The sequence below is a fragment of the Chroicocephalus ridibundus genome, chromosome 2 (genome assembly GCF_963924245.1).
Source record: "Chroicocephalus ridibundus chromosome 2, bChrRid1.1, whole genome shotgun sequence".
Classification (NCBI taxonomy): domain Eukaryota; kingdom Metazoa; phylum Chordata; class Aves; order Charadriiformes; family Laridae; genus Chroicocephalus; species Chroicocephalus ridibundus.
In genome coordinates this window covers 112,700,981-112,727,151 of record NC_086285.1, presented here as the reverse complement: position 1 = coordinate 112,727,151, position 26,171 = coordinate 112,700,981, and the positions used below count along the sequence as shown (strand labels likewise).

At 40.8% G+C, this 26,171-nt stretch overlaps 1 protein-coding gene across 2 annotated transcripts in view; it reads right to left on the bottom strand.

Annotated features, from left to right (window-relative positions):
* PIEZO2 (piezo type mechanosensitive ion channel component 2) overlaps window positions 1-26,171 on the bottom strand; it is a 320,283-nt gene that overhangs the window by 138,386 nt on the left and 155,726 nt on the right. For both annotated transcript variants that reach the window (XM_063326530.1, XM_063326531.1), the window contains exon 5: window positions 5,002-5,164. In XM_063326530.1, coding sequence (XP_063182600.1) covers window positions 5,002-5,164 — 163 coding nt within the window. The remainder of the gene's footprint in view (window positions 1-5,001; window positions 5,165-26,171) is intronic.

The window sequence follows — 26,171 nt, the reverse complement described above, 5'->3', positions numbered from 1 at the left end:
ATGGCTGTATAGACAGGGTCATGGGCACCACTGTAAACAGCTCAAGGGAGATCTCCACATCTGAAGGCAAGAAAATTGGCAAGGTGTTAGTCACTACAAGGACTGGGACATCAGATCTTTCTCAGCTGTGCCCTAAGCTGAACTAATTATTCCTATTTTACCAGATATCCAGGTAGGTGATACACTAGTAGAATTGTCCAGCCCAAAAATCTCTGAATCTAACAAATGTCAAATCAACAATAAGACCTTACCTGAAATGCTGAGGCATTGACATTCCCTGTAGCTCAAGAGAATATTGCAGAACTATAGCTGGTTCAGAAAAAAGTAATGGAAACAAAAGAAATGGAAAAAAGAACAGGGATTGCTTACCTTTAAAAAGAAAAATATGCAAGATAATAGATACATTTGATTTCCCTTATACCATCTCACTCTGTTTTATAACATGTAATACAAGGGACCTTCCATAAAATTAAAGGGTGTTAAATTTAAAATAAAATCAGAGAGCACATATTAAATTGTGGAAGTCCTTGCTTCATGATGCCACTGAAGCCAAGAAATTAATGAGCTTTTAAAAGGGTCTGGATAATTATATGTTTAACAAGATTATTCAGAGCAGCTATAATTATCAACAACATTTTTTGGAAGGGATTTGAAACCACATGTTTTAGGATTACAGCCAGTCTCTCACTAGGAGAGATCAGGATAAATTATAATTTTGGAGATAGGGAAAAAGGGTATTCCCTTACTTGCTTATTGTCCTTATCCAGCAGGTAGCAACTACTTTTAGGATGAGGATACTCATCTAAATGGGCAATTTCTAGACTAGGAAGGCCTTGGACAAGGCACAAGATGTGCGTAGCTCTCAGAGCCTATCTATTCTGTCCTGTATGTTTTGCAGTCCCACTTGGAGACCTGGACCAAAAGAGAGCTCTCGATGTACTACGTGCCCGATGTAGGCGTAGGATGTAGGCACTGTCACTTTTTAGAAAGACAAAGCTAGGAAACTGAACATTATGCCTGCTCCTCTTTGCCAAGGGACACAGAAGCCGAGAGACGGATGAAGTAATAGGCTCGAGGACACAAACCAAGTTTGTGGCCAAAGTGAGAACCATGCTGGTCCTGACTCCAGTCCAGTATCTTGACTCCAAGCCAAGCTCTCCTCACATTCTTCCCAAACCTAAGTTTATTTTAAAACGATTTCCTCTTTTTATTTCATTTTTTTTTCCTTTTTAAGATCCCAAACAAATCTCTGCCTTCCACAGATCAGAGGAGGGGTTGAGGCTCTGGGATCAACCTTGCCTCAGGTTATGGGACAGACCCAGTGGTCGCATTTGCTTTCTAGAAGAGCATGGAAGAGAAACAAGCTTGAATGGGCAAGGCAGCAAGTGCCACGTGGGAGGAAGTTGCATTGAAGACTACAACTGTGTATTTCAATTAAGATCAACACCTCTTCTAAAGTTTAGGTTGTGCAATCTCAGAAGGATTTTCCTCCCCCCGACCGTCACTTACAATATGTAATTCGCCGACAGTCTCAAGAAAACACTACTTCCTTTCTAATACCTATCAGACTGTATATACTGTATCTGCATTTTGGCATATAAACCACCATCTGCACCAAATCACAAATGCTGTACTTCCAGCTGCAGCTGGGAGTTAACTGTTCTTTCTTATTTTCTTCCACCTTTTACACCTTGTGACTCGCGTTGTGCTTTTCGGCATTTGCAATCTGGGCCTGTCTCCAGCTGAATTCACCTGCTTTAAATTTTCGGAGCCCTAATAAAAAACGCCTGCAGACACGTTTACTCCAAGTGTGCAACCATTTAGGGGTGGTAATGAGTTGGACTGCAGCCTGGTATCTGGCAGACCTTCCTACTTCATGACTCACTGTTAATTAAAACCACACTCTTTGCTTATTCCTGGGATAGCGTTACTTACAAATAATTGAGTCTCTCACTACCTTACAGCCTCCTCCCCCAGTTCTGTTCTGTAGAATACACTTTTCTGATAGAGATCTGTTTCTCTTGAAGTTGGATGCAGTGTAATGAAGAAGGACATCCATTTTTCAATGAATCTTTGTTGTCCTTAATTTGGATTCTGATGCTTTTTCTTATTTTGAATTGCATCTCAATCCACGGGCAATCTGATCCGTTGTACTCTACAGCTGGTTTCTGGAGGCTACTGCCATGACAAAGTACAGCACAAAATTGAGTATCACAAACTGCTACTCAACTCCAGGCATTTTTTTCAGAATGCCCATATAACAACTGAAATGTGATAGATTCACCCAGAGCTTTGAAAAGGTCACTTTTAGAAGTATTGAATCAATTATTTAACAGGTTTTCTTACACATAAAATTTGGAAGGAGTAGATAAATTAACCTTTCTTTTTTTAATTAAGCCTATTTCCATAGTATTTCGCTCCCCCCAAAGCAAAGAGGTCTGAGAATCACTCAATGTAAATAATTTCATGCAAAAAGGTAAAGCTGCAAGACAAACTCTGCTTTTGCTTGGAAGTCACAGTGCTAATTTCTCGATTTATGGAGCCACCTGTGGCTAGGCACCTAGCAATGTGAACAGTCACCTCTCTTATGGCTCTGTTGAGCCTGTTCAAATCAGCTGGTGCATTCTTAACAACGTCTCGCACCACGAATCTCTGATGACTGGTGGCAGGGACTCAGCAAAAGCTCTTCAACTCTGGAACTGGCTACGGGGCTGGTCTAACAAACACAGGGCTATTTTCTTTGGAGGCACAGTACCAAGCTCAACACTCCTCCTGAAGCATTTGTTTGTAGGTCAGTTTTTGCTGCAACTCATTTTGCATTTTATAATTCAATGGAGTTACAGCACCATCAGAGAGCCGCACCAACACGCAGCCACAGGCAGCAGGCAGCCAATGCAGAATTCAAAGAATGGATCACTTACTTAGTTTTCCCTTTTCCAGTGGACTCTACTAAGGAAGAAATGAAAATTATCATGTGAAACTCACAGTTTGGACTCATTTTAGATCATGCCAATATTCTCCCAGATTCAGACACTCAGCTGCATGCTCTGCATATGCATTAGGTTCCTTACAGTCAGTCCTGCCAAATACATATTCCTAGCAGATTCAGCTGCTTCTGCAGCCTCCTCCTAACTAGCAGAAATGACTCCAGGATGTTATGTGCAGACACCTACAAAGAGAAAGCTGAAGTTGGAAAAATATGTTTAATAGGTATTTAATCTTCCACTCTCCGTTTCACTCCATCTTTAAAAAAACAAGCAGGTTATTCTGATGCAAATTCATCATTTCAGCTGTGAAGATCACTATTCCTTAAAGCACTGGGGTTCACCTCACATGACAGTAACTATTACCGCTTTTTAAAAAAATTTCCTGTGAGTTTTGGGTGTCACTAAATCTAAACACAGCTGCTGAGTTCACTAGATAATCTGTAATACATACCATTTACAGAACATAAATAATATTTGCTGGGTTTTGATGTGAAGAAGTAAAATATGTTTACACAGATTTCCATTTGTCCAGTATCAACATTTCTTTACAGTCAAAGTTTTCTCTTTCTTCTTCCCCACGCTCTTCCTTTGTGGAATATTCTGGCCCATTAAGTAGCACTGGTGTATTGCCTTGAGGTAGCCAGTCTAGGACCAAGCCATTCTAAAGCTACACTCTGTGCTTCAAACAAGTCTGTTACAGCCCGCTTTGGTAAAATGCAATTCTTTTAAGAGAGACAGGCTGAACACAAAACACGCCAATTAGCCGCACTTCTTAATATTTCAGACATCTCCCCTTGTGGGTATAGCTCCAGATTGTAGCCTGCTGCTAAATCCATTTTGCACAGCTCCAACGATACAGCAGATTTAAAGCTGATAAAACCAGCTTCCAGGAGACGCAGCAAAACCTTGCATACGCTTATCAGACCCAGACCTATGTATCCTCCAATGTGTAGTTAAAAGCTACAATCTTCAGGCAACCCTCAGCTGCCAGGAGAGCCCGTAAGAATTACAAGCAACTTAGTATAAAGTACAGTCCTGATACTGATCTCTCACGTGCTAGAAACTCAACCAGCTTCTGGCAATACCGCAATCCAGACAACATGGCAACATGCAGAGAGGCTTTTTTTTGCCTCTGTAGTGGCACCAAAATGGGCAGCTGATCCCCCCTAAATACTTTACCCACTTCAAAGTGTAATTTCTATTTGAAATGAGCAAGTTGCAACTGTCTCCCCTAACAAGGGAGTTTTGAGAGTAAAGAAAAAAACATTCCATCCATACATAAAATGAGACAGAAAATGAGACCCAAGGCACGCTAGACAGTCTGATAAAAAACATGTTAAGATTAGTAGTAGGAATTTCTCTGCACCCCGGGCTAAATACCCAATGCAGTGTTTTATATTATAAAATTGTTCCTCTCCTCCTCTGGATTTTTCTGCATTCAGTATCTCTGCCATTCTTCTTCCCACGAGTAAAATACACAGCAAACACATCAACACTTCTAGCTAAGCCGTTCCCCAAAATTATACTCAGCTCACTCAGTATGACCACAGTTTCAGATAACTTCTTCCACGAATGACAGTCTCTCTTCCCTTCTTCTAAGAGTCATTTCTGATAATCACTCAGATGCTGCTCTTATTCTTGGATAACAAGTTTGGAAATATGGATGCTATCTAAGAAACTAAGAAATGTATGTAGCAGAACAACCTTGTCGGACTTAACCACCAGCTCCGGTGAAGAAACAATTTGTGATCAACTGTCATGATCACGTCTTAACTCAAAATGATCTGAAAAATTCAGTAGCGTATCTACCACTTTTCATATTCTGCTTTGTTTTCTCAAGATAATAACAACTGTAGCTTTTCCACTTTAAAATCAACTGTTTAGTTTCCTGAAAGTAAGTTCACCCCTTAATATACTCCGTGCTCATGAAACCATTTCAGAATCCATATCAGACAGGAATGCCAAAGCTCGCTATTAGCTAGAAGTTGTACAGATAGAAATGTGTATTTGATACCATTTCCTCATTTTCAAATTGCATGTTGCACTGTGCTGCATCCTCGGTTACTGGCTTCTGAAACATGTTGCGGCAGATGAGCCATATTGTCAGACTAGCAATGAACATCCCAATATCTGGTACAAATAGTCTGATCACGTTGCCAGCATCTGCTCCTTTCACACTGTATGGGATAAAAAACAAACACAAAAAAAACAAAGAAACATTTGTTACTTCTAATGACATTTTCAACTGGAACAGAAAGTTATCTCAAGGCAAAGAAAAAAACCCCAAAACCACAATAATAAGAAAGCTTCACAATATGGGAAATATGAAGATGATCAAGGAACTCTAGACAGACAGATATTTTTGCTCTCCAGAAGTACAGAATAAACGGTTATTCACTGGGAGTTCACATACTCATATTTTAGTGATATTTAGAATTTTGATTAACCCAATTCTGAATCCATCTTGTGGAGAGCAATGCAGGACCGATCTTCAAACTCAACAAGAAAGATTTCAGCTGAGTTCCTAGAAGATCCATGTGTATAAATCACAATCCCTTTACTGGCATCCTTTGCAGACAACAGCATCCAGCTCCAGCAGGGAGGTCAAGCAAAGACAAGATAGCACTTATGTCACACCTAAGCGTGCCCTAATAATTCCTGGCATGCAGAGGGGTAACCAGAAAGTCTGTAATATTTTAATATGTTTTATTATTATGTTAACTGTTAATACTTTTTATTCAACCAGACCTCTTAAATACCTTTTTGGGTATTTCAGTACTAACATTTAAGTACAAATATTTAAATACTAATTACAGTGTTAGGTCCCCGCCAAGAAAACCTTTCTTCTCCAGATTTGTAAGGCTGGATGAATTTTATATAGAAAAAAAACCTTGCACTGCTTCATTGTGCAGATTTAATTGTTTAGGCTGGGAAATACGACTTTATGGGTTTGGATGTAGTGCCTGAATTTGGTTCACTGTTAAAATGGAGGGCTTGGATTCAGATTTAGTGGCTCAATGAACAGCTTATTAAGCTGCTGCATGGACTTACTGAACTTTAAACTATTAATGAGGGGATATAATCTTAATCATTTGAAAGTGTACAGCATGTACCTGCCAACCTTGAAGTTAGCACATTTTAAATACGCAGCTACAATTTTAATTTTAATTTATTTTTTATAGGACTTTATGACCATAATAATTACTAAGGACAGGTGAGGTATCTGTACAGCTCCTTGGCCATAGGTGACTGTGCTAGACTAGCTCTTCATAGCCTGAACTGTAGAAAACCTTGACAGGTTGTTTTATACATGCTAAAGAAGAGATCACCTCTGGCCTTTCATTATCATAACACCAGCAGCTTTGAAGCCTAAAAAAAAGCTATTTGTGAAGGAGTTACTTGCAACTGCTGCAATTAACTGCAGATCCAGAGTATCTAAAAAGTCTCTAAGGTGATTACAATACACTCTGTGTCAGGAATCTTGCTGGCCTGCTCATATGTCCAAGATCAAACCTTACGTTTCCATCACTGCTTCTGACCCAGCTTTTCCACTGCCCTGTATCTTGCAACATAACATATGCCCAAAGTGGGAGTAAGGTAAGTGACTGGAAAGCTAGCTTTAATGTTTGCTTCAACAGGTGCAAATGAGTGTATCACGGGAAGCAGTGAGCAATGTGCAGGTCTTTGGGATACTGTCCTGTAGCACAATTATGAAATGGGCAGAAGCACTACTGAATTGGTTCAAAACAGGAGAGGGAAAATTAAAGAAATAATAAAACTGTAGCTTTTCCACTTTAAAAATAATTGTTTAGTTTCCTGAAAGTAAGTTCACTCCTAGTTCTCTAGTTCTTCTTCTAGCTCTAGTTCTTCTTCCCATGCTCAGACATAGACACAGAATAAACCGACAAGGTGCTACCTAAGGAAAACAATTTAAGATTAGAAATTGCAGCTTCTTGTAAAAGGAAAAGAAAGAAATTTCTATCGTGCAACCAGAAAACTTCCTCCTCTGATGCTCTTTGCTGTTATAGATTAACCCCAAATGGTCATGCACTATTACGGCAGCTAAGCAGCTTGAAAATGTTTTGCTAATGGCTTCGAGTTGTACTGAGGCAGAGAAAAAAATTAAGTCATTGAAAGACTTGTAAAACAGTAAGATGGCAAAGTCCTTGCTGGATTGCTTGCATGTTTCTTGTGCTGCTGCTTCAAGCAAAGCACGCTGTAGAGTCAAATGGCGTATGACAGTGTGGATGATCTGTTTAACACTACAGAAAATCCAGGCTTGACATCTGTCAGTTCATTTTGCAGTACCGTGGCTCTTACTGCCACCTAATTACCAACAACAGTGTAACCAGGATTCACAATAACAATAATGAATTACTTTCACTCACCCTGAGTGAGTGAAACCTGCCTATTAAAGCAGTTTTACTAAATAAGCGGTAACCAAATCTGAATTCTTGATTCTGAAAGTATCACTCAGGCATTTTTTAGAAAGAGTTGAAAAAAATCCTGAATCCAGTATTAGTTAGTGCAAGAACAGTATAAATTTGCTAGTCTCATATTGAAAAATGGATCAGGTTACTTCTATGTAATGCTTCTGTAAGTAAGTGAGCTTTTTCTGTACACAGGTATGGAGTCCCATCTAAAATTAATTTTGCTTAACTTCTTAACTTACAGCTCAAGTCAATCAGATTCAACCACTCACACATGAACAAATTAAAAGGTGGCAGCCTTCAAATACCAGCGCTTCTTAGTCGCACCAGGTTCTCCTTCCTCACATTGTACTCCTGTGGAGCCACGCTGGGTCTTCTTTCCCGTATCCCACTTCCCAGAACAAGGGGAGACCCCTGCGGGAGCATTGCCTCCATCGCGGCTCACATTTCTTTCCACTAACCCAAACCAAGTGCTTCTGATCTTTCAAAATAAATCATTTAGCATGTTGTTGTGAAAGATGTAATGTACAGTTCAGGCTAACAGTAGAGAGCATGAACAGTGATACTTAACCACAGAGCAGGGAAAAATTCTCCACATGAATAGTTTATTCACCAAAACCGGTCACAAATGTATGCTGTCCCCATCTCCCCATGAAAAGGAAAACAAATTGACCTTCGTGTGATAATTAAAAAGGAAACAAAAGATCACTTGAAAATAGAGAAATGTATATTCTTCTGTAAAGCAGAATAATAAACTGCTTCATTTGACCCCAAGCAGTTTGCTCCCCAGTTTTTCACAGCAACAGCTAAAACAAAAATCAGTTGTTCCCACTTGTTGTCCCCACAACAGAGAATGGTAAATACTGCAATCATTCCACAAACATTTCTCACTTTATTTGCGCATTCACACATGGTCATATTTTGCATTTGATAACAGTCCATGCATTGTGTTCTTTACTCCAAAAGAGCCTCTCTAACTATGAAGTTAAAACAGAAGCACAGGAAACCTATTCAAGAGATCTCCTAGTGAAACAGCTTTTTTTAATCCCTGCAGGAATCACGGTGTTCAATGAATTGGTCATAGCCCTTGATCTACAACTAGTACAGTGCCATTTATTCACCTAAATAATTTACCTATAGGGCAACTTTAATTGTAATAGGTATCTCTGATGGAAGCTTATAAATCATCCAGAAAGATGTTCTGAAATGTAATCACAGTAAACAGCAGACTTAGAACGATTTTCACCCTCTTTCGTTCTTCCTTAGAGGATGCAGAAGAAAACAAGACCACACACCCCACCCCACCCCACCCCCCTCCCCCCCCCAAAAAAAAAAGTTAGAGGTTTGAAATTACATTGCAGACATTTTTTTTAAGACAAAGGACAACTACAGTTAGGGTTGCAAGAGTTCCTCTGTGACAAAAATAAATTTTGTAGCACAAAAAGGATTTTACGACTTTCACATCAATACGTGAAGCTGGCTTACCATATCAACAGACCCCTAATACGGCAGTTTCCTCATCAGTCAATCTGTGTTCCCCTGTTGCTTTCAGCTGTACACTTTAAATTTAAACTACTTCAGAAAGTGATCATCTCCATTTTCTGTGTTTATACAGAATTTTTCTAGGACTGTGTGACCCTGCTTCATTTCTGAAGTTGATTAGTGCTAAAGAAATTACTGGGCAAAATTTCTAAGTTTATCCACATGGAGAACAGAGTTAGCTGTGGATGTACAGGTTAAAACTGCTCCCTTACTTCGTAGAATCATAGACTTGCCTAGGTCGGAAGGGACCTTTCAGATCATCTAGTCCAACCGTCAATCTAACGCTGACAAAAACCATCACTAAACCATATGTCTAAGCACTACGTCTACCCGTCTTTTAAATACCTCCAGGGATGGTGCCTCAACCACTTCCCTGGGCAGCCTGTTCCAATGCTTAATAACCCTTTCAGTGTAAAATTTTTTCCTAATATCCAGTCTAAACCCTCCCCCTCATGTACACTCACTAGCAGTCAAACAAAAAACAAATGCTTTGAAGAAGCGAAGCCAACATAATTTAAACATTACATTCTTGCTCGGTGCTCTAGAAATCAGGATTTGAGTTCTCTGAAAATAAAATTTTCATTTTTTTCCTTTCTAGAATAATCATTTATCACAAATTAGAATTATTTGATGAACAGTGAACTGCCTTACCGGGTCTGATTTAATTTCTTTAGAATGGCAGACACATTAGCTTCCTCTTTGTTTCAGGTTTACAGAATAAAACCAGAAAAGCAGCAGAGCCATTAGAATCCAAATTGCAATGGCTTCAATAGAAAAAAAGTAAAATATATAGTAACACATGTGTAAAGCAACACGCACCCGGCCCGGCCTTGTCCCCCGCGGCCTGGGCCGAGCCGGGAGCACAGCTCTGCGGGAGGGGGGAAAATGGTCGCAGGGTTGAGGCGGGAAGGCGGCCTGGTCTCTGCCTGCCCCTGAGGGCGTCTCTTTGAGATGGGGCTTGGCCAGAGGCTTTGCGGTTTGGGCCGGTGAAGCGTTTTTGTGAGGGTGGTGAGGCACTGGCACGGGTTGACCCAGAGAAGTTGTGGATGCCCCATCCCTGGAAGCGTTCAAGGCCAGGCTGGATGGGGCTTTGAGCAGCCTGGTCTGGTGGGAGGTGTCCCTGCCCATGATCTTTAAGGTCCCTTCCAACCCAAACCAGTCTATGATTCTGTGATTCTATATCAAATACTCCACATATAGAATGACATATAGTCTTCAAACTCTAAATATTTAATATTTTGTTACAAACAAAATAAAAATGGGGAAAAAAGAACAACCAGTCTTTCTGAAACAGAACTCAAACTAATTCATCATCAGCAATATATCATAATGTTAAGCTTATATTAAGCAATAAATCAAACAATGCCTCCAAATTAAAGCCCTGTAAAAACCTTGATTTTATTTTGAATACTGGGTAAACAAAGTATTTTAAACATTATTTTTTAGCATAAAATTTCCCAAAAGCCTTATTCACTGCATACTATACTCTTCTTTTCTCCCCTCAGGGATTTTCTATAACACCTATTTACTTTCTAATTAATGATTTAATAAAACTGCAATTAGGTAACACTGTATTAACAGTTTACAGGTGACAAACTAAGGAAAAGATGCACAGATGCCAATACTTTCCATTCATCTTGTTTGGCCACTGTAAGACATCTGATATTTCCAAGTGGTTCTACTATTTCAGAGCAATTCATGCATCACCGTAGATGTTTACAGCACAATTCCCATGGGCTTCATCTGCAACTGTAATCACTTGGATTGGAGGTAAATCAGACCCAAGAATCATAAACACGGTTCCTTGGAAATGGGGAGCTGGCAGTATCACACAGGTGCTAGGCAGTACTGTGAATTACTCACTTGTTTATCACTAGTATCCTCTCTGTGATCAAAAAATAGTGGAAACTTTGAGGGCACCAAAGACTAGAAACCTGATTGCCTTACAGATGTGCTTGACGATCCTTGCTGTTGGAAGTGGGTCTTGGGGATGGTTGCAGCTGGAAACAAGTTAAGGAGACCCCTTGTCCTCTCCCCGTTTGAACTAAGGATGAAATGTCTGCCTCTGGACTTACTCTGGTGGGAAACCCACACTTGACTTATCTGGGTCTGAGGACTGTGGACCCGATCTGAACCACAACCAGCGCTTCAGTGAACGCAGGATGCTCACAGTCCATATTCATGCTGGTACGACTTGTCCCTGCTGGTTTAAAAGACAAGTTAGATGTGATGTTGGTTCACATGGCAAATTTGATACAACCCTCAGGGCAAACCTCCGCCATGGGTAAAGTATGCAAGTTGCCGAGCACTGGTAGGTCTGCCTTTAGTCCTTTCCTTACCTCGTGCTCACCCACAAACTGAAAATAGATTAAGTGACAAAAATAAAATGCAAACTTAGTAATATTTATATCCACAGGGCTGTGCATGGTCATTCTTAATCCTGCACTGCCTCAATGTGACTGTCCTCTCAGTTCATGTAGAGCAAGCCATGCTCTACATGAACCCAAAATACCTGAAGTTGCACTTTGAGAGAATTTTGGTCATGCAAAGTGAAAGAGTGGGAGGAAGAGGGAAGCAAAAATGCATAGAAAACTACTTATAAAAATATTTAGCATGCACTGACCTACCCAACATACACGTTCAAAGGGCTTCTGAAGTATTTGTAAAATCTTAATCACTGCTTACAAACTATGTCTGCATGGCTTCAAAAACCAAAAGTACACTTTGCTTTCTCAGGAAAGATACCTTGCAATGAAGAACACTTTCTGTATTGCAAAAGTGCTTAACCACGTACTAACCAAACATTTGCTTTCCAAACACTGCTATGCAGAGAGCGAGCAGCTATTTGAAACTGAACGCACATTGCCAAGTTTTTGGTGCCTCATTGCTTGCATAAAACATTCAACATTAAGAAATTATGGATATGTGCAATATGTAAAATGTTGGTTCGTGCCAATTTTTTTCTTTTTTTTAAAGCAGCCACTGTTTCTTGTTGTTCATTGATCTTCTAATAAAGGGCAAATTCCAGCCTGCCCAGAGGGCAGCACACAGAAGACATAAAATTTAGCCGGGATTTAGCAGCTATCACGCAAAGCGCTCAGCTGTGTTTCTGCCAGACTCGTGACAGTCCAACATCCAGCTCGCTTTGCCCGTGTCCTGCAGCTCCAAATGTGGAGCAGGACTGATGTTGCGCAGCCAAGGGGAAGTGAGCACATTCCCCTCCACACCCAGGGCTCTGAGCGCGCCAGCCTCCCCGCCGCCCCCCCGTCGCTGTGGAAATGACAAGCCCATCCGCAGCACGAATTATCGCAGGTCAAAACGGGAATGTGATCCCAGATGGAGGCAGAGCCAATGTGAGCAGAAGAGACCTGCGGACACCTCAGTCGTAGGTGCATTTCGTCTGGAATCTTCAGCGAGACTTTCCATTGCGAGTATGAATGCTTCTCACTTGCTTCTCACTTACACACTCATTGTATAGGAATTTGGCTAAAGCACTAATTCAGTATTCATTGACCACTGCAAAGCATTCATAGTTAAATCTGTCCATAATGCTCATTAATACTTGGTGACCGACAGCAAGCTGTTTACATAAAGGCATACAGATATCCATATGTTCCACAATATTCCTGACTAAAAGAAAAGTGCTGAAAAGACCGAAGCAGGCTGACATTCAGTGATTATTTCAAAACATATTCGCTCCCTCTCTCTGCAGCTTTCACCGGTTGGAGCATGAACAGATCATCATTTCAAACCATTTTTTATTTCATTCTAAAGCCAGCATATAATATAATCACAGAAAGTAAGAGACACGTCTAGATTTTCCAGTCAGCTGCAGATGAGGAGGGAACAATATTTCCCCCAATTACAGCAAGTGACATTGTAAATTACTGTCATTTTACAAAGCCAGATTACCCTCAATACAGAGGAAAGGCATGCAACCGCTCGCAAATGCCACGGTTCAAGCTGGGGTGCCCATTGCTCTTCAGCAAGTGCATATGGGACCCCTCCACTCCCCGCCCCCCCAGCCCCATTCCTGATTCAAAATTATCCAAGTGCCACATTTGCAGGGATGGGACCATTCACCAAGACCCTCAATTCTTCCATATGAAACAGCTCCCAGTCTACCCTGCCTGCCTTGGACATGCCCATCTTTCTCTTCACAGCGTCACACAGGACAGGACAGGAGGCAATGTCTCGCCTTCCCCCCATCACCTGCCTGAAAATCCCAGCGGCTTACAGGCTAAAGCACATGGGCATTGTGGGAAGCAGGCTCCAGACATCAGGGGAATGTGTGCAACACCTCCCCTCACCCCCCAGCTGGTTTCCATTAAAACTGGCCTCTAGAAACACCCTGATTTACCCTGCACTTTGTTCAATTCTACTGCATCAAGTTGAAAAAGAAGAATGGTAGAAATCAGTGGCAAATTTAATGTCCCAATGCCCTGAGATGTTGCTTCTTATTTTTCTGTAAATGGAGCACCTGAAACAATTCCTGGGTGGCAAACACCCCACGTACAGGTGGGAGAGGACTAGTTCCCTGAACTGCTTGAGGCTACCTGCTCAATGGCTGGGACGTGTGGCCACCAAAGACCTCTCTCAGGTGTGGGAGGCAGCTGCGGTAGTGTTGTGCCAGCATGGGAGACTCTTACCTTGGCTGAGCATTGAAAAGGACAGGACTGCTCAGATCCAAATGGGGCAAAAAGGAGCTGAAGTCAAGTGTTCCTGCTTTTACCTCCAAGCTGGGTGCCCTTCATCAGCACACCGCAGCAGGCTGGTCAGACCCTGTATGTGGTACATTAGTACTCCACCGGCCACAGGCTTCCTTGTGTTTCACGTGCCAATTGCTATTTGGAGATCTCACATGATTTATTCATGAACAAAACCCAACAAAAACAAAATAAAACACAAAGCCAAACCGTTAAGCATGCATCCTAGAGAGTTTTTGGATACTAATTGCAATGCTGATTGCTCTCCAGATTAAAACAAAGACTGGCTCACATTCTGCTGCTGGTGGGTTTACCACTGTATTGCTCCCAGCTACCACTGTACTGCAGGAGGCTGGGCCGTGCCAAGAAAAACACTGACAACAGTCTCGCAACTCAAATGCTCAAACAACGCAGGCCATAAAATACCTTCTATCAGATGTTCGTTTCCTTTGAATCCCTAGGTTAAATGGCATGAGAAAAGTTAGCCAAAATTAATTTAGCTGAAAAGAAAATAAGCACAAGGGGTGGCAGGAAATGAGCAACCTAAAAACCTAGTGCAAACAGTTGGATAAATAAGATTCCTAGTGAATGGAGACAACTTCTGAGAGCACCTTATGCCATTGCAGAGGCAGCCCAGACCATCAGATCAACATGACACAACGACATGCTTCAGAGGCACAAGAATTCTACATGGAAATTACACAATTGTCCAAGCGCAGACAAAATTTCTCCTCACTTGCAGTTAGCAAGGAGAACATATCTGAGGTATAAAATCTAACACTTCATAACTATGAAGCCTCAGTTAGAGACTGCTCTGCCATCACTTCCTTCCTTCAATTTCATGATACTCCTTTACTTGTCACAGTGTCTATTAGTCTGTAGGTACCTAAGTGACATGAGTGCTTTCCTTTTTGCAAAGTACCCAGACTACTGTAACATGCTGTGAGAAATGACATTGAGTGATAACCGTCCAGTTTTCAGCTTTTGGTTTCAGTGTAGTAGAAATGCATTATTTTCTCATTAAGTAGAGAGAACATATCCCTGTTCAACTTTAAGCTTCATTCCCCCTTCATTTAATCTCACTGGGTTGCTGACTACACATGTGCTGCAGTTGTTAGCAGAAAGTAAATTCACCTATTTGATTTACATCCCTGTGCCTCACGATCTCTTATTTGTCTCCCTGCTTTTATCTAAGGCCCACTTGTGAACATTATTAAGTCTTTTTTGGTTTTTCAACCACTGGTGCTGCATAAAAAACAGACTAAAAGCTGCCACCGTGGGATCTGTGAATTCTCATGTCATAAATAGATAGACAGTGTAACACTCTTACGGAAGAGGCTGGCAGAGAAGCATCAGGATGAAAACAGGCAAACTGTGCTCCTCTAATATTTGCTGGATTGAATGACCCCCTTCCACAGCTCCTTCTCTTGAAAATCTGTTGATAGGATAGGATAGGACAGGACAGGACAGGACAGGATAGTTCAGTCGGAAGGGACCTACAACAATAGTCTAGGCCAACTGCATGACCACTTCAGGGTTGACCAACAGTCAAAGCATGTTGTTAACGGCATTGTCCAAATGTCTCTTAAACACTGACAGGCTTGCGGCATCGACCACCTCTCTAGGAAGACTGCTCCAGTGTTTGACCACCATCTCGATAAAGAAACTCTTCCTAATGTCCAGTCTAAACCTCCCCTGGTGCAGCCTTGAACCATTCCCATGTGTCCTATCACTGGATCCCAGGGAGAAGAGATCAGCACCTCCTTTCCATGTCCCCTCCTCAGGAAGCTGTAGAGAGCAATGAGGTCGCCCCTCAGCCTCCTTTTCTCCAAACTAGACAAGCCCAAAGTCCTCAGCTGCTCCTCATAGGACATGCCTTCCAGCCCTTTCACCAGCTTTGTTGCCCTCCTCTGGACACATTCAAGGACCTTCACATCCTTCTTGGACTGCGGGGCCCAGAACTGCACACAGTATTCAAGGTGAGGCCACAAAACCCCTAAATACAGCAGCAAATACTAGGTGCACCACAGTCTCTTACTTTTTTCTGAAAGCACTGATTTTAATTATTGTCATCTTCATGCCATAGACTACAATGCTGTCCACCTTAAAAATAATCCAGTTTCGACCTATTGTGTTTCAGACTTCTCGTTGAATATACTAACAAGAGGAATTACCCCCTTTGTTCACACTAATTGAAACTGTTCTCACATGGTCATATTATTAATATTCCATATTAAACTGAATGGGCAACCAACATATTGCAAACATGCACAAAATTGAAGCATGTGCCATGAAAAGCTGCTAAGTCAGAGCCTGTACTGTTCCTAATGAGAGAGAAGTGGGAATGACATAAAAAGCCTCCCCGACTCCTTCTGTTGGAATTGTACCGGTCACTTCTGCAAAACATCAGCATTGCCGGAGTTAAGCCCCAGAGCAGAGACAGGACTGAAGGAGCAGCTGGAGGTCAGGGTCTGGTCTATGCATACGATTTTGCAAAGGGATGTGGCAGCACATGTGTTACCTCTGACTCAGGAACTGCTCTCCAGAGGTGCTGTCCGAGCACCTTCACCTAGAATACAGACTTGGAGAAAGCTGATACACCAGGTAAAAAATCGTAATGATGCTGCCTGCGATTAACAAAGCTGTTTCTCAGCTCACATGGACTTCTAAAGCACTGTTTCAACAAGGCATACCAGAAATAATGAAAAGAGATTGACTAGGAGGATATTTCAGAGACTTCATTAAAAATTAATAGAGATCTTTGTCTTTCAAAGTTTTATCGTCTCTTGGACAGTAAAGAGTAGGAGGATAAAGTTCTTTGTTCACTCCTTTTGCCACGGAAAGAGAGAGCCAGATGATCAGCTGATACCAATTATAAATTATTGGTCAAGATTACAGAAGGAAATGAAATATGGGGGCAGACTGATCTGATTTCTAGCAGCACTGAACTGGAGCAGATGTGTGCATCAAGTCCTGCATCTCTTCTTTCCTCCCACGTGTCTTTTTCTCCTCTGAATGGTAGCCCATGAAGGGAAATCTTGGCTTCTCAGTAAATTCCCATAATTCATCCAGATTTCACAATAACAGTATATATTCCTTTGCGTTCTGACAGTGTGCAGAGGCCACATGAGTCCCCAGTGAACCGGGGGTGTTAACCTCCGCTCCATTTTTCTCATCATATGCATATGGAAAAGAATATTTACTGGCTGCTTGGAAAAGTCAGTACAGAACATTTACTCATGTCAAAAAAATGGGAAAAACCCTATACTATGGAGCTCTCTTCCAGGGTTAGATTAATTTTTCAACACACATGTTATTTTCTGAAATAAAGAAACCTCACCTATTTCCTCCATGTTTTTCTGGTTAATTATTCACCAGTTTACACTACTCTCTCACATTAGCTCGCCATTTGCCTAAAGCATTTAATAATAATCTTCCTTTTTAATACAAAGTCTACTAAAATTTCCTGTTCATTCAGCTACTTTCTTGCTGCATATAGAAAATGCCTTCATGTACCTGATTTGATTTCTCTTAGTTTTCTAGTCACTGTGAATAGTTCCAGAGGTCTCAAAAATAGGAGTATTTAACCACACTTCAAATGTATTTTAGGTTGTTGCAACTAGTGTATTGTGATGAACATGCTTTAGATACCGAGCTAATCAGCTTTTCACTTTAAAAAAAAATCATTCTGTTTACTTGAGAAAACTTTATTAGCTGGAAGAAAATTATTAAGTGATGTGAAAGAACACTATTACAGAATCCACAAATGTATTCTTTCACCCTTGAATTATATCAGGTTTTATTTTTATATCACTGTATGACTTCTTATCCTTGCTTTTTGCATTCACGTGCTTTATTCTCTTCACTGACGGGTTTTTAATTTAAAAGTTACAGCTGATTTGACTTCATTCACAACTGCATCTGCTATAGCAATGAATCTTTCGTTTGTGCAATCACTTGCCAATGTCATCACATAGCAGGGGGATGCAATCTGATGGCAAACACACACATCCACTTAAGCTACAGGAAGACTGCAAATAAATAAAAAGTAATCAAAGTAGTTTTTTACATGCTGAAACAGAAGAAAGAAATTTTATGACACTGCAGTGACAGCGGGAGGGGAGGGAAGAAGAGATGACAGACACAGAAGAAGACAGATATGCTGCTGTTTGCAGCAAATATGGAACAAATATAAAAACCGTACTACCATTTCCACCCTGTCAGTTCGGTTGTCTGGAGTTTACGGAATCAGATATCCAACAGTCGCTCAATTCATTCTCATAGTGCAGAAATCAGGCTAGCATACTGGAGACAAGGTAGCTTAAAACCCTTTTAAGACTGAGCTGTAGTTACACGATCAGTGTTGCAAAAGAGTCTTTCACAGCTTAAACATTACCTTGCCAGTTGCCAAAGCTTTACTGGGGATCTTGTGTTTTCCTAAAGTTTCACCCTCTGCAGCCACATGGCTGTGAGGGTCACCAACTTTTCCTTACAAAGAATACACATATCCATTTTCAGCCCTCACAGCTATGAAAAAAAGCTGTGAAACGTGAAGCAACTTCACTCTTAATGGTTAGGAACCAGGAGAAAAATAACATTAATTTTAAATCTTTCCACTTTGAAGCGATTTCCACGATTAATTTTGGCATCCGATTTTTATTTATTTATTACTTTAAGTTTGAAAATAGCATAAAAACCATGAAAATATTTCTGGGAGTGTGTCTTTGTATCTGCCAAAGAGGTAATCAATGTAGCAAGGAAAAGGAAAATTATTTTTTTGTTTCTTGCTAAACAGTATTACATACTGAAACATACATGTCTTTGGTATCTTCATCTGAGTGTACATAGTACCAGACATCTCTTTACAGGCAGGAAAAATAAAGGCATATTGGTAAATACTCACATTTTTCAAACAGGCCACAAATAGGTGGCCAAGTTTTCAGAAATTATAGATACTGATGTTCTGTCTGAAAATCAAGATTTTCACTGGCCCCAAAATTATGGATTTATATTTCCATGCTAAAAACGCAACACTTCCCACCCCTAAACTGACTTCCATATGTGAGGTCTGTCCTCAATTTAACGTGCAGAATTACAAAGTCGCTATAATTAGAGCTAGTCCTAAGGTGCAAAATTTGTATTTCTGTTTTGATCCAAATTGCTCTAGTAGACCTACTTTTAAGACTGGAAGCATGGGAAAAGCCCATATTAATTCCTGTTTTGTTCTGGGCTATTAAATTATTCCATTTCCCAAAATCCCCCCTATCCATGGAGTTGGAAGGATTAGAAAGTAACTTTATAAAAGTATTTGGCTTGGCTTCTAAATACACCTTTCCTCTACTGTTAGAGAAACACTATGATGTATGCAAGCAACCTTCACCCATGCTGATAAATAAATAAGTTTCAGGTTTGTCTGAAAGACTTCTCCAAGTGGGTATATTTCAAAGTTGACTTTTTTAAAGAACAAAAGATAAAAGTGGTATGAAAGCTACAATGCGAAGCCATGCAACAGGTCAGCTCTCTGGGTGTGGTTTAAGAAAAAGCAACAACTACTAAGTTTCTGTAATGCTTAACTACAGTACAGCTCAAGAGAAGTTTTACATGGATTTCTCCCCAGTAGCGTCTTCTATTTAAAATTTTATGCAAGCATGAAGGAAGAATGCTTAATGTAGTGAAATTGTTATTATATTAGGATTAATATAAGGAATTATATTAGGAAGCATAGGACTAAGGCAAGACTATTTTCAGCAAAAGTGGATATTTTTTGTCAAAAAAAAGAAAAAGAACAAGGAAACAGATTAGTGGATTTTTGGCTTTTGAAATACTGCAGTAGAAAAAGATTTGGGCAGCACTTTCATTTGGAAAATCAGAAGTGCAGCGTTGATTCAGCTATGTTCCCAGCTTTTGTAACAGAAAGATTACAGATAAAATGCTCAAGAGTCATAAGGATTCTTGAGTTACAAACCCAACTCCCAAAGTGACTCGGGCACTTGAAAGATGTTATTCTGATGCTTTTAAACAGTTCAGAATGTTAAACTGTTTGATTTTTAATGTTCCCACAACCCAAGAGTCTCCTTTTTTTTAAAGAAAAGAGACTCTTCCAACCTTTTTTCACAGCTCAGCAAATTGGCCAAAATAGGCCTAGGATCAAGCAGTCTTGCTATCACTGCAAGTCTCTGTAAGGCAGAGTATCTAAGTCAGGAAGCAGGACCACTGGCCACTGTACATTGACACTACTGGTCCTCTATTACATCTGGAGATGAATTCAATATGATGCCTCAGGCCCTGACAACTCTAACTTATAAATAAATAAATAAATAATTGTGGGGAACCTGCCTATTCATAAAGCATCTTGTAATTAATAACTTTGATGTGTTTCTCATCTACACACAGCTGAACTTCAGCTTTATCATAGGCATGTCACAGGATTAAGAGATTCACTACCTGCAAGAGCTCTGCCTCCAGGAGGTTTGCACACCAGGTCTTCTGGTGGGTGTGCAGGAGGCTGAGCAGGAAGTAGGACTGTCATGCTGCCCGCCAGTAAGTGGCTTCTTGACCTTTAGTCTATCCATGCAGAGGACTAAAACACCGTGACCGCACAACTGTGCTTTGCTTGTGTAACAAACAATGTGATTTTCCTCTGGACTACCTGGTCTGACAGTGACATCCACCTTGGATTTTAAATATCTGAATTCTCTCTAAGTTAGAGAACTTAGAACTCTCTAAATTGTACAGAATCAACTATTTTCTCTAAAAAATAGTTTATTTATTTATGCCACTAACAATAAATTTTTGCCTTGTTTCTATAATGTTTACTCTCATGAGATATATACCTTGAAATCTACCGAGTTGCTTATATAATTAAGGACCGTGTGTTCAGACATCTAGAAAATTCACATTGCTGCTTTCTGTGTTGTTTAAAAAGAAGGTGTCAAAGTAGCTGCAATCAACCCAGAGGAAATACCTTTCTTGGCATATTACAGTGATGCACCCTAGAGAATAGCCACAATTACTGTAATTATTTTAGGTAGAGATTGTTTATGTTACCATTAAAATAATTGCCTAAACAGAAAAATGGGGGATTAAAACCTTGAAAATATCTTAAATCTGCTCAAAACAAATGAAGTTATTTTAATGAGCGTTTACATATTTCATGATAGATAATTTTATCGCTTTATTAATAAGGACAGCTTTGAGAAAATACAGTAAGTAAGAAAGCAATTACTAGTCTAAGTGTTTTTAGACATATGGTGATCATGTCCTGAAAAGCTTTATAAAAAACTGTCTTAGTGAATCTCTCTTTACTGTCTCGCAGGTGTGCAGCACAAAGGGTACAAAACCATCACTAGAAATATATTAAAAATATTCTATGACAAGATTATTAAGAAGAAATGTGTTTATTTTGCAAAAGGTAGGATAGGATATTGCAAAACTTAAGCAAATGACATCCGTCAAAAGTCAGCTTTTCTTATAACTAGCTTAAGTTTAGAAGGTAGCTGAAGTTTAAAAGGAGAGGAGAGGAGAGGAGAGGGGAGGGGGAGGGGAGGGGAGGGGAGGAGTTGGTAGGGACCTACAACAATCATCTAGTCCAACTGCATGACCACTTCAGGGTTGACCAAAAGTCAAAGCATGTAATTAAGGGCATTGTCCGAATGCCTCTGACAGGCTGACAGGCACTGACAGCTTGGGGCATTGATCACCTCTCTAGGAAGACTGTTCCAGTGTTTGACCACCATCTCGATAAAGAAACTCTTCCTAATGTCCAGTCTAAACCTCCCCTGGTGCAGCCTTGAACCATGCCCATATGTCCTATCACTGGATCCCAGGGAGAAGAGATCAGCACCATCCTTTCCTCTTCCCCACCTCAGGAAGCTGTAGAGAGCAATGAGGTCGCCCCTCAGCCTCCTTTTCTCCAAACTAGACAAGCCCAAAGTCCTCAGCTGCTCCTCATAGGACATGCCTTCCAGCCCTTTCACCAGCTTTGTTGCCCTCCTCTGGATGCATTCAAGGACCTTCACATCCTTCTTGGACTGTGGGGCCCAGAACTGCACACAGTATTCGAGGTGAGGCCACACCAACACTGAATACAGCAGGATAATCACCTCTTTTGCCTGGCTGGTGATGCTGTGTTTGATGCACCCCAGGACACAGTTTGCCCTCCTGGTTGCCAGGGCACACCGCTGTCCCCTACTGAGCCTGCTGCCAACCAGTACCCCCAGATCCCTTTCTGCAAGGCAAACAACATTATAATCCACATCTTGGAATAAACAGATTAATCAAATTCTAAGCAAGAGTCTTGGGAGTTAACTGTGACAGACGCTGTATTTGCCCCTGGAGATTACTTGCTCCCCCAACACAGAAACCACTCATACATATGTCCCTGCACTGCTGGGAAAAAAATAAAAAAACTTAGCAAAAAGAGCACCTTTAGGATAGATGAAGCCTGCCTGAAGGTCCTTCCACGCTGACAACCAAACCACCCTGAAACAGGAATGTCTGCCCAGCTTTATGGTTACAGCCCAGGGTTGGAGTTAAAAGCAGAAATTCTTGATAGGCCACAGCTCTTGGGTCACCGTGAAACACAAGTGGTAAATGGGATAACAGTCAAAAACGGTGGACTTACTAGTTCTGATCCCATTTCAGATTATACTCGCTGTAAGGGGGAGGGGGCAGCTGTCCTAAAATTATTTCCTTCTCAGTGGGAGCAAGAAGATTAGGTTACTTCACAGGCTACTACAGCATGTCCAATACAGGCTACTGCTTGTTAATGGGCAACCAGAAAAAGCTTTACTCACAGTAACTTGTGCCTGAGCACACTGGATTGACTAGTCACTGCTTTCAGCAATATTGGAATAAAAGTGGACATTGGAAAAAAAAAAATCCACCAAGTTAAACTGTTTTAAAACTAGAGTTAACGTGTTTCTATGTCAGTATTTAATACTGACTAAAAGATTTCAGCTGGCAAAGTATTAGTGAAAAAAACCGCAGTTTTCTTCTTATCTTTTTAAACCATGTTTTTGTTCTTTGCAAATATAACCCAGTTTTTACTCTGTCTTTCTCTGTAACTCAGACTTTTATTTCAAAGTCTCACTTTTTGTCAGAGCAGCGAAGAAAACTCAATTTAAGATAGAACCTCAGGCATGCAGTATACATCAAATGAAACTGAAAACACATTTCTTCCCCATTTCCCACACTATAAACAACATGAATACTTCAGCACACATATGCACAAATTCCACTGTCCCGGCCACCGCGAAGTAAGAAAACGAGGGAAGCTTTGACAATTAAATTAAAGCAACCTCAGTCCCCCTGTCTTCCCAGGACTCGGGACGCTGGGCTGCCCTTCGCCTGGAGACAAGTGCGGGCGTGTGGGAAGCCCCCATCACTTGCCAACCATTGCCCCTTGAGGAAAGTGCAGTGTTTTAGCTGGAAGGACACAAATTAGCCCTTCTCGTGTGGTCCTCTGCTCCCCAGATCCCTACCTATCAATTAGGTAACAGCCAGACAGAGAAACAACTAAACTGAGATATCACCCGGAAGACAACAATTCTGTTGTAAGTAATAAACTGCTCTTTTATTCACAGTCTCCCAAGGGAAGGTGGGGAATTGGTTCCATCTCCTCAGCTCCCTACATTACATTTATCTGCCGTGTTATTCAAAGGACATACATAATCGTAATCACCGCAGAATAAATTCACATTCCCTAACTCCTACATAAGTACGATGGGCATCATATATTAGACAAAGATGTGTCAAGAATGCTGAGAAAGGCTATAAACTAACTTGAGTGGGCACAGCAATAGAAAGTAGAAACAAAACATCAAATAATCTGATCTCTGACATGAAGCAATTAAAGGATGGCAAGCTGTAAAAGAGAACCCTTCCGAAGTCAGGGGGAACGCCTGGGTGCTCAAAACTTAAGCACTTGCTGAAGTGCTTTGTGGGACAGGAGACCGAAACAGTCACATAGGCTACTATGGCTATTTTTTTCCAAAATGGTGAGAGGTGCCCGGCAGGGCTCTCCCTACGTCCCTCCAATTGTAGCACTGCACCCATTCTTCCTTGTCTTTCCACAGTCAAATTATTCCATATTTGAAAAAAAAAAAAAAAAAACCAAAAAAAACCACAACCCACTGAACATCCAGACTGCACTGTTTCTTTAAAAATAACCCCTCAAGGATCAGGCCCTGCAGCCTCTTGCAGCCCCTGGCTGAGGCAATGCTCCCAAAAATGATGTCAATGGGAGCCTTGCCCAAGAAAGGGCTATAGGATTCAGCTGTATGCGAAGAAAGGGCTTGAAATCATGGAACATGCTATCAGGATAAGACTTGATATTTCAAACATATATTTATTCTTTTTACTAAATCACCGAAGAGTGTGGGAAGGAGTGGGAGATGCCACTATAGAAAACCATATGGTACTTGGATTTCCAAGCCAGTATTGTGCATAATAAATATTTATAGAATCCAGTGGTATTCTCTTCTTTCTGTTTATTCTTTACATGTCACCCAGAGAAACTCTGGCCAAGCACCAATCAAATATCCCAGCAAGTTACAAGCAACCTAAGCATGGGGGAAAGAGGGAAAACAGATCACCAACAGGCTCGTAATTAGCAACCTAGACTTGGAAGGAGGCGCTTGGGAAGGGCCTCTGATGCGTCTGGATTCCAGCGCTCACCACACATCACGAGCGATTTCGGAAATTGAGTTCTCAGTCTCTGCAAGGGGTAGGGAAGATATACACAATATTTTTGGCGAGACTGAGCAGGGGCATGTGTGGAGCAGCTGCAAAAGCAGACATCCGTCTACTCTCAGAGACCAACATAGGAACAAAAACGCATCTCTCGGTGATGACAGCTAACTTGTGCTCCTGGCATCTACTGGGAAAGCTGTGTCTCCCTACCTGTGTCATGTGGGGCTGTTGTGTTTATTTTGCTTCAGACAAAAACAATGCAGATTGTCCTTCTTGTTACCTTGTGAGTAGAAGAGTAGTTGAAGGAGCTACTGAAATACACAGTTATATTCTGGAATATAACCTAATAGGAGCCAATCTTCTTATCCAGGGTCTAGCCTTGATGTAGCAATCTTTTGGTCTTTTCCTCTTTCCTTGACAGTCTTAGTCCCTTCCCTGCTCCTATCTCCTTTCCCTTTCCTTTCCTTCAGGTGTGAGAGCTACCAATCCCCAACTACTATTTCATTCTTCAGAAATAGAAAAAGGATTTAAAAAAAAAAAGCATAACAAGCCCACAAGTCAATACACAGTACTTTACTAATGGGAGTAGCTTTCACTGTCCATCACCCTCAGCATCACTTCAGCCAGAATCTGGGATGCTGCGTGCTGTACTTTCTACATAGAGGCTGCTGCCGTACGAATGGTGCAGACGTGTCACATTAGCATTATGTAGAGTGGAAGCCCCATACTTTTGCATATATAAACATATAACTTCAAATTAATAGGAAATTTTTGCATACCACAAGAATAACAATATTTTCAGAATCAATTTGAAGCTATCAACCAAACAAAAGCTGCATCTTCAGTATGGAAAACTCAGTTTTTTATACAGATAATTATGTTTTACTGAGAAATTGGTGCTCAAAAGTTCCTTTCTCTGTGTCACTGAAACAGCTATTTATTATGAAAAACATACTTATCGAATGTTGCCAAAAGTGTAATAACCACACATCTGTTATTCTTCAAATATATATTTTTTAAAACAGTTGGTATTTACTTAACATATAATAACAGTTATTAAATCATTCTTAAGTCTGTTTTGTGGAACTGTAATGTAAAGCATTACACACATGAGAGAAACACCACGGGAACAAACGCAGAAAGGGAATAGATGTGCTGTTAGTAGCTGAGTAGTTACTAGTCACATTAGAAATTACAACTCAGAGAAGAGTAGCAAGAGGAAGACTGGAAGTCTGCAAACCCTGCAGGACAATGAGTTTTAAGAGGCCCAACACCGTTCATTTAAAGTTTAAAAATTATTAGATCGTTTCTAGGTCAACAAATACAGAACAACAGAAGACATTTCCATAATCGCTGTTGAATCTACTAGACAAGGATTAAATCACCTGGCAGCTCAAACTAGAGAAATTAAGATTTTTTAAAAAGTCCTTCTTTGGTTTTACTTTTCTGCAGTGTGGAAGTGGTCGTTTCCCCACCGCCGGCCGTGGGTCTTTCCAGGCTCTGCGCTGCAAGGCTCACTCCAGCCATGACCTGGAAAGACCCTACGGACTGCGTTACAGGAGAAGACCAGCTCAATGACTGACCTGATCCTCTTTCCTTTTGAATTTTAACAGGCTTTGTGCACTAAACTCTCTTTTTAATTGCCAGAGTAGCCAGGAAACAAGCACGGTCACTGTTAATTGTTCATAACTATTACACTTTGGGAGTATGAGTGAGCCATTTTCACTGGGTCCTGTGTGTGACTGAAAAAATCTTAAGCCAGTGAGATGAACAATGCCTTCTGAAACACATTTTTAGTCATATTTGGAACAAAG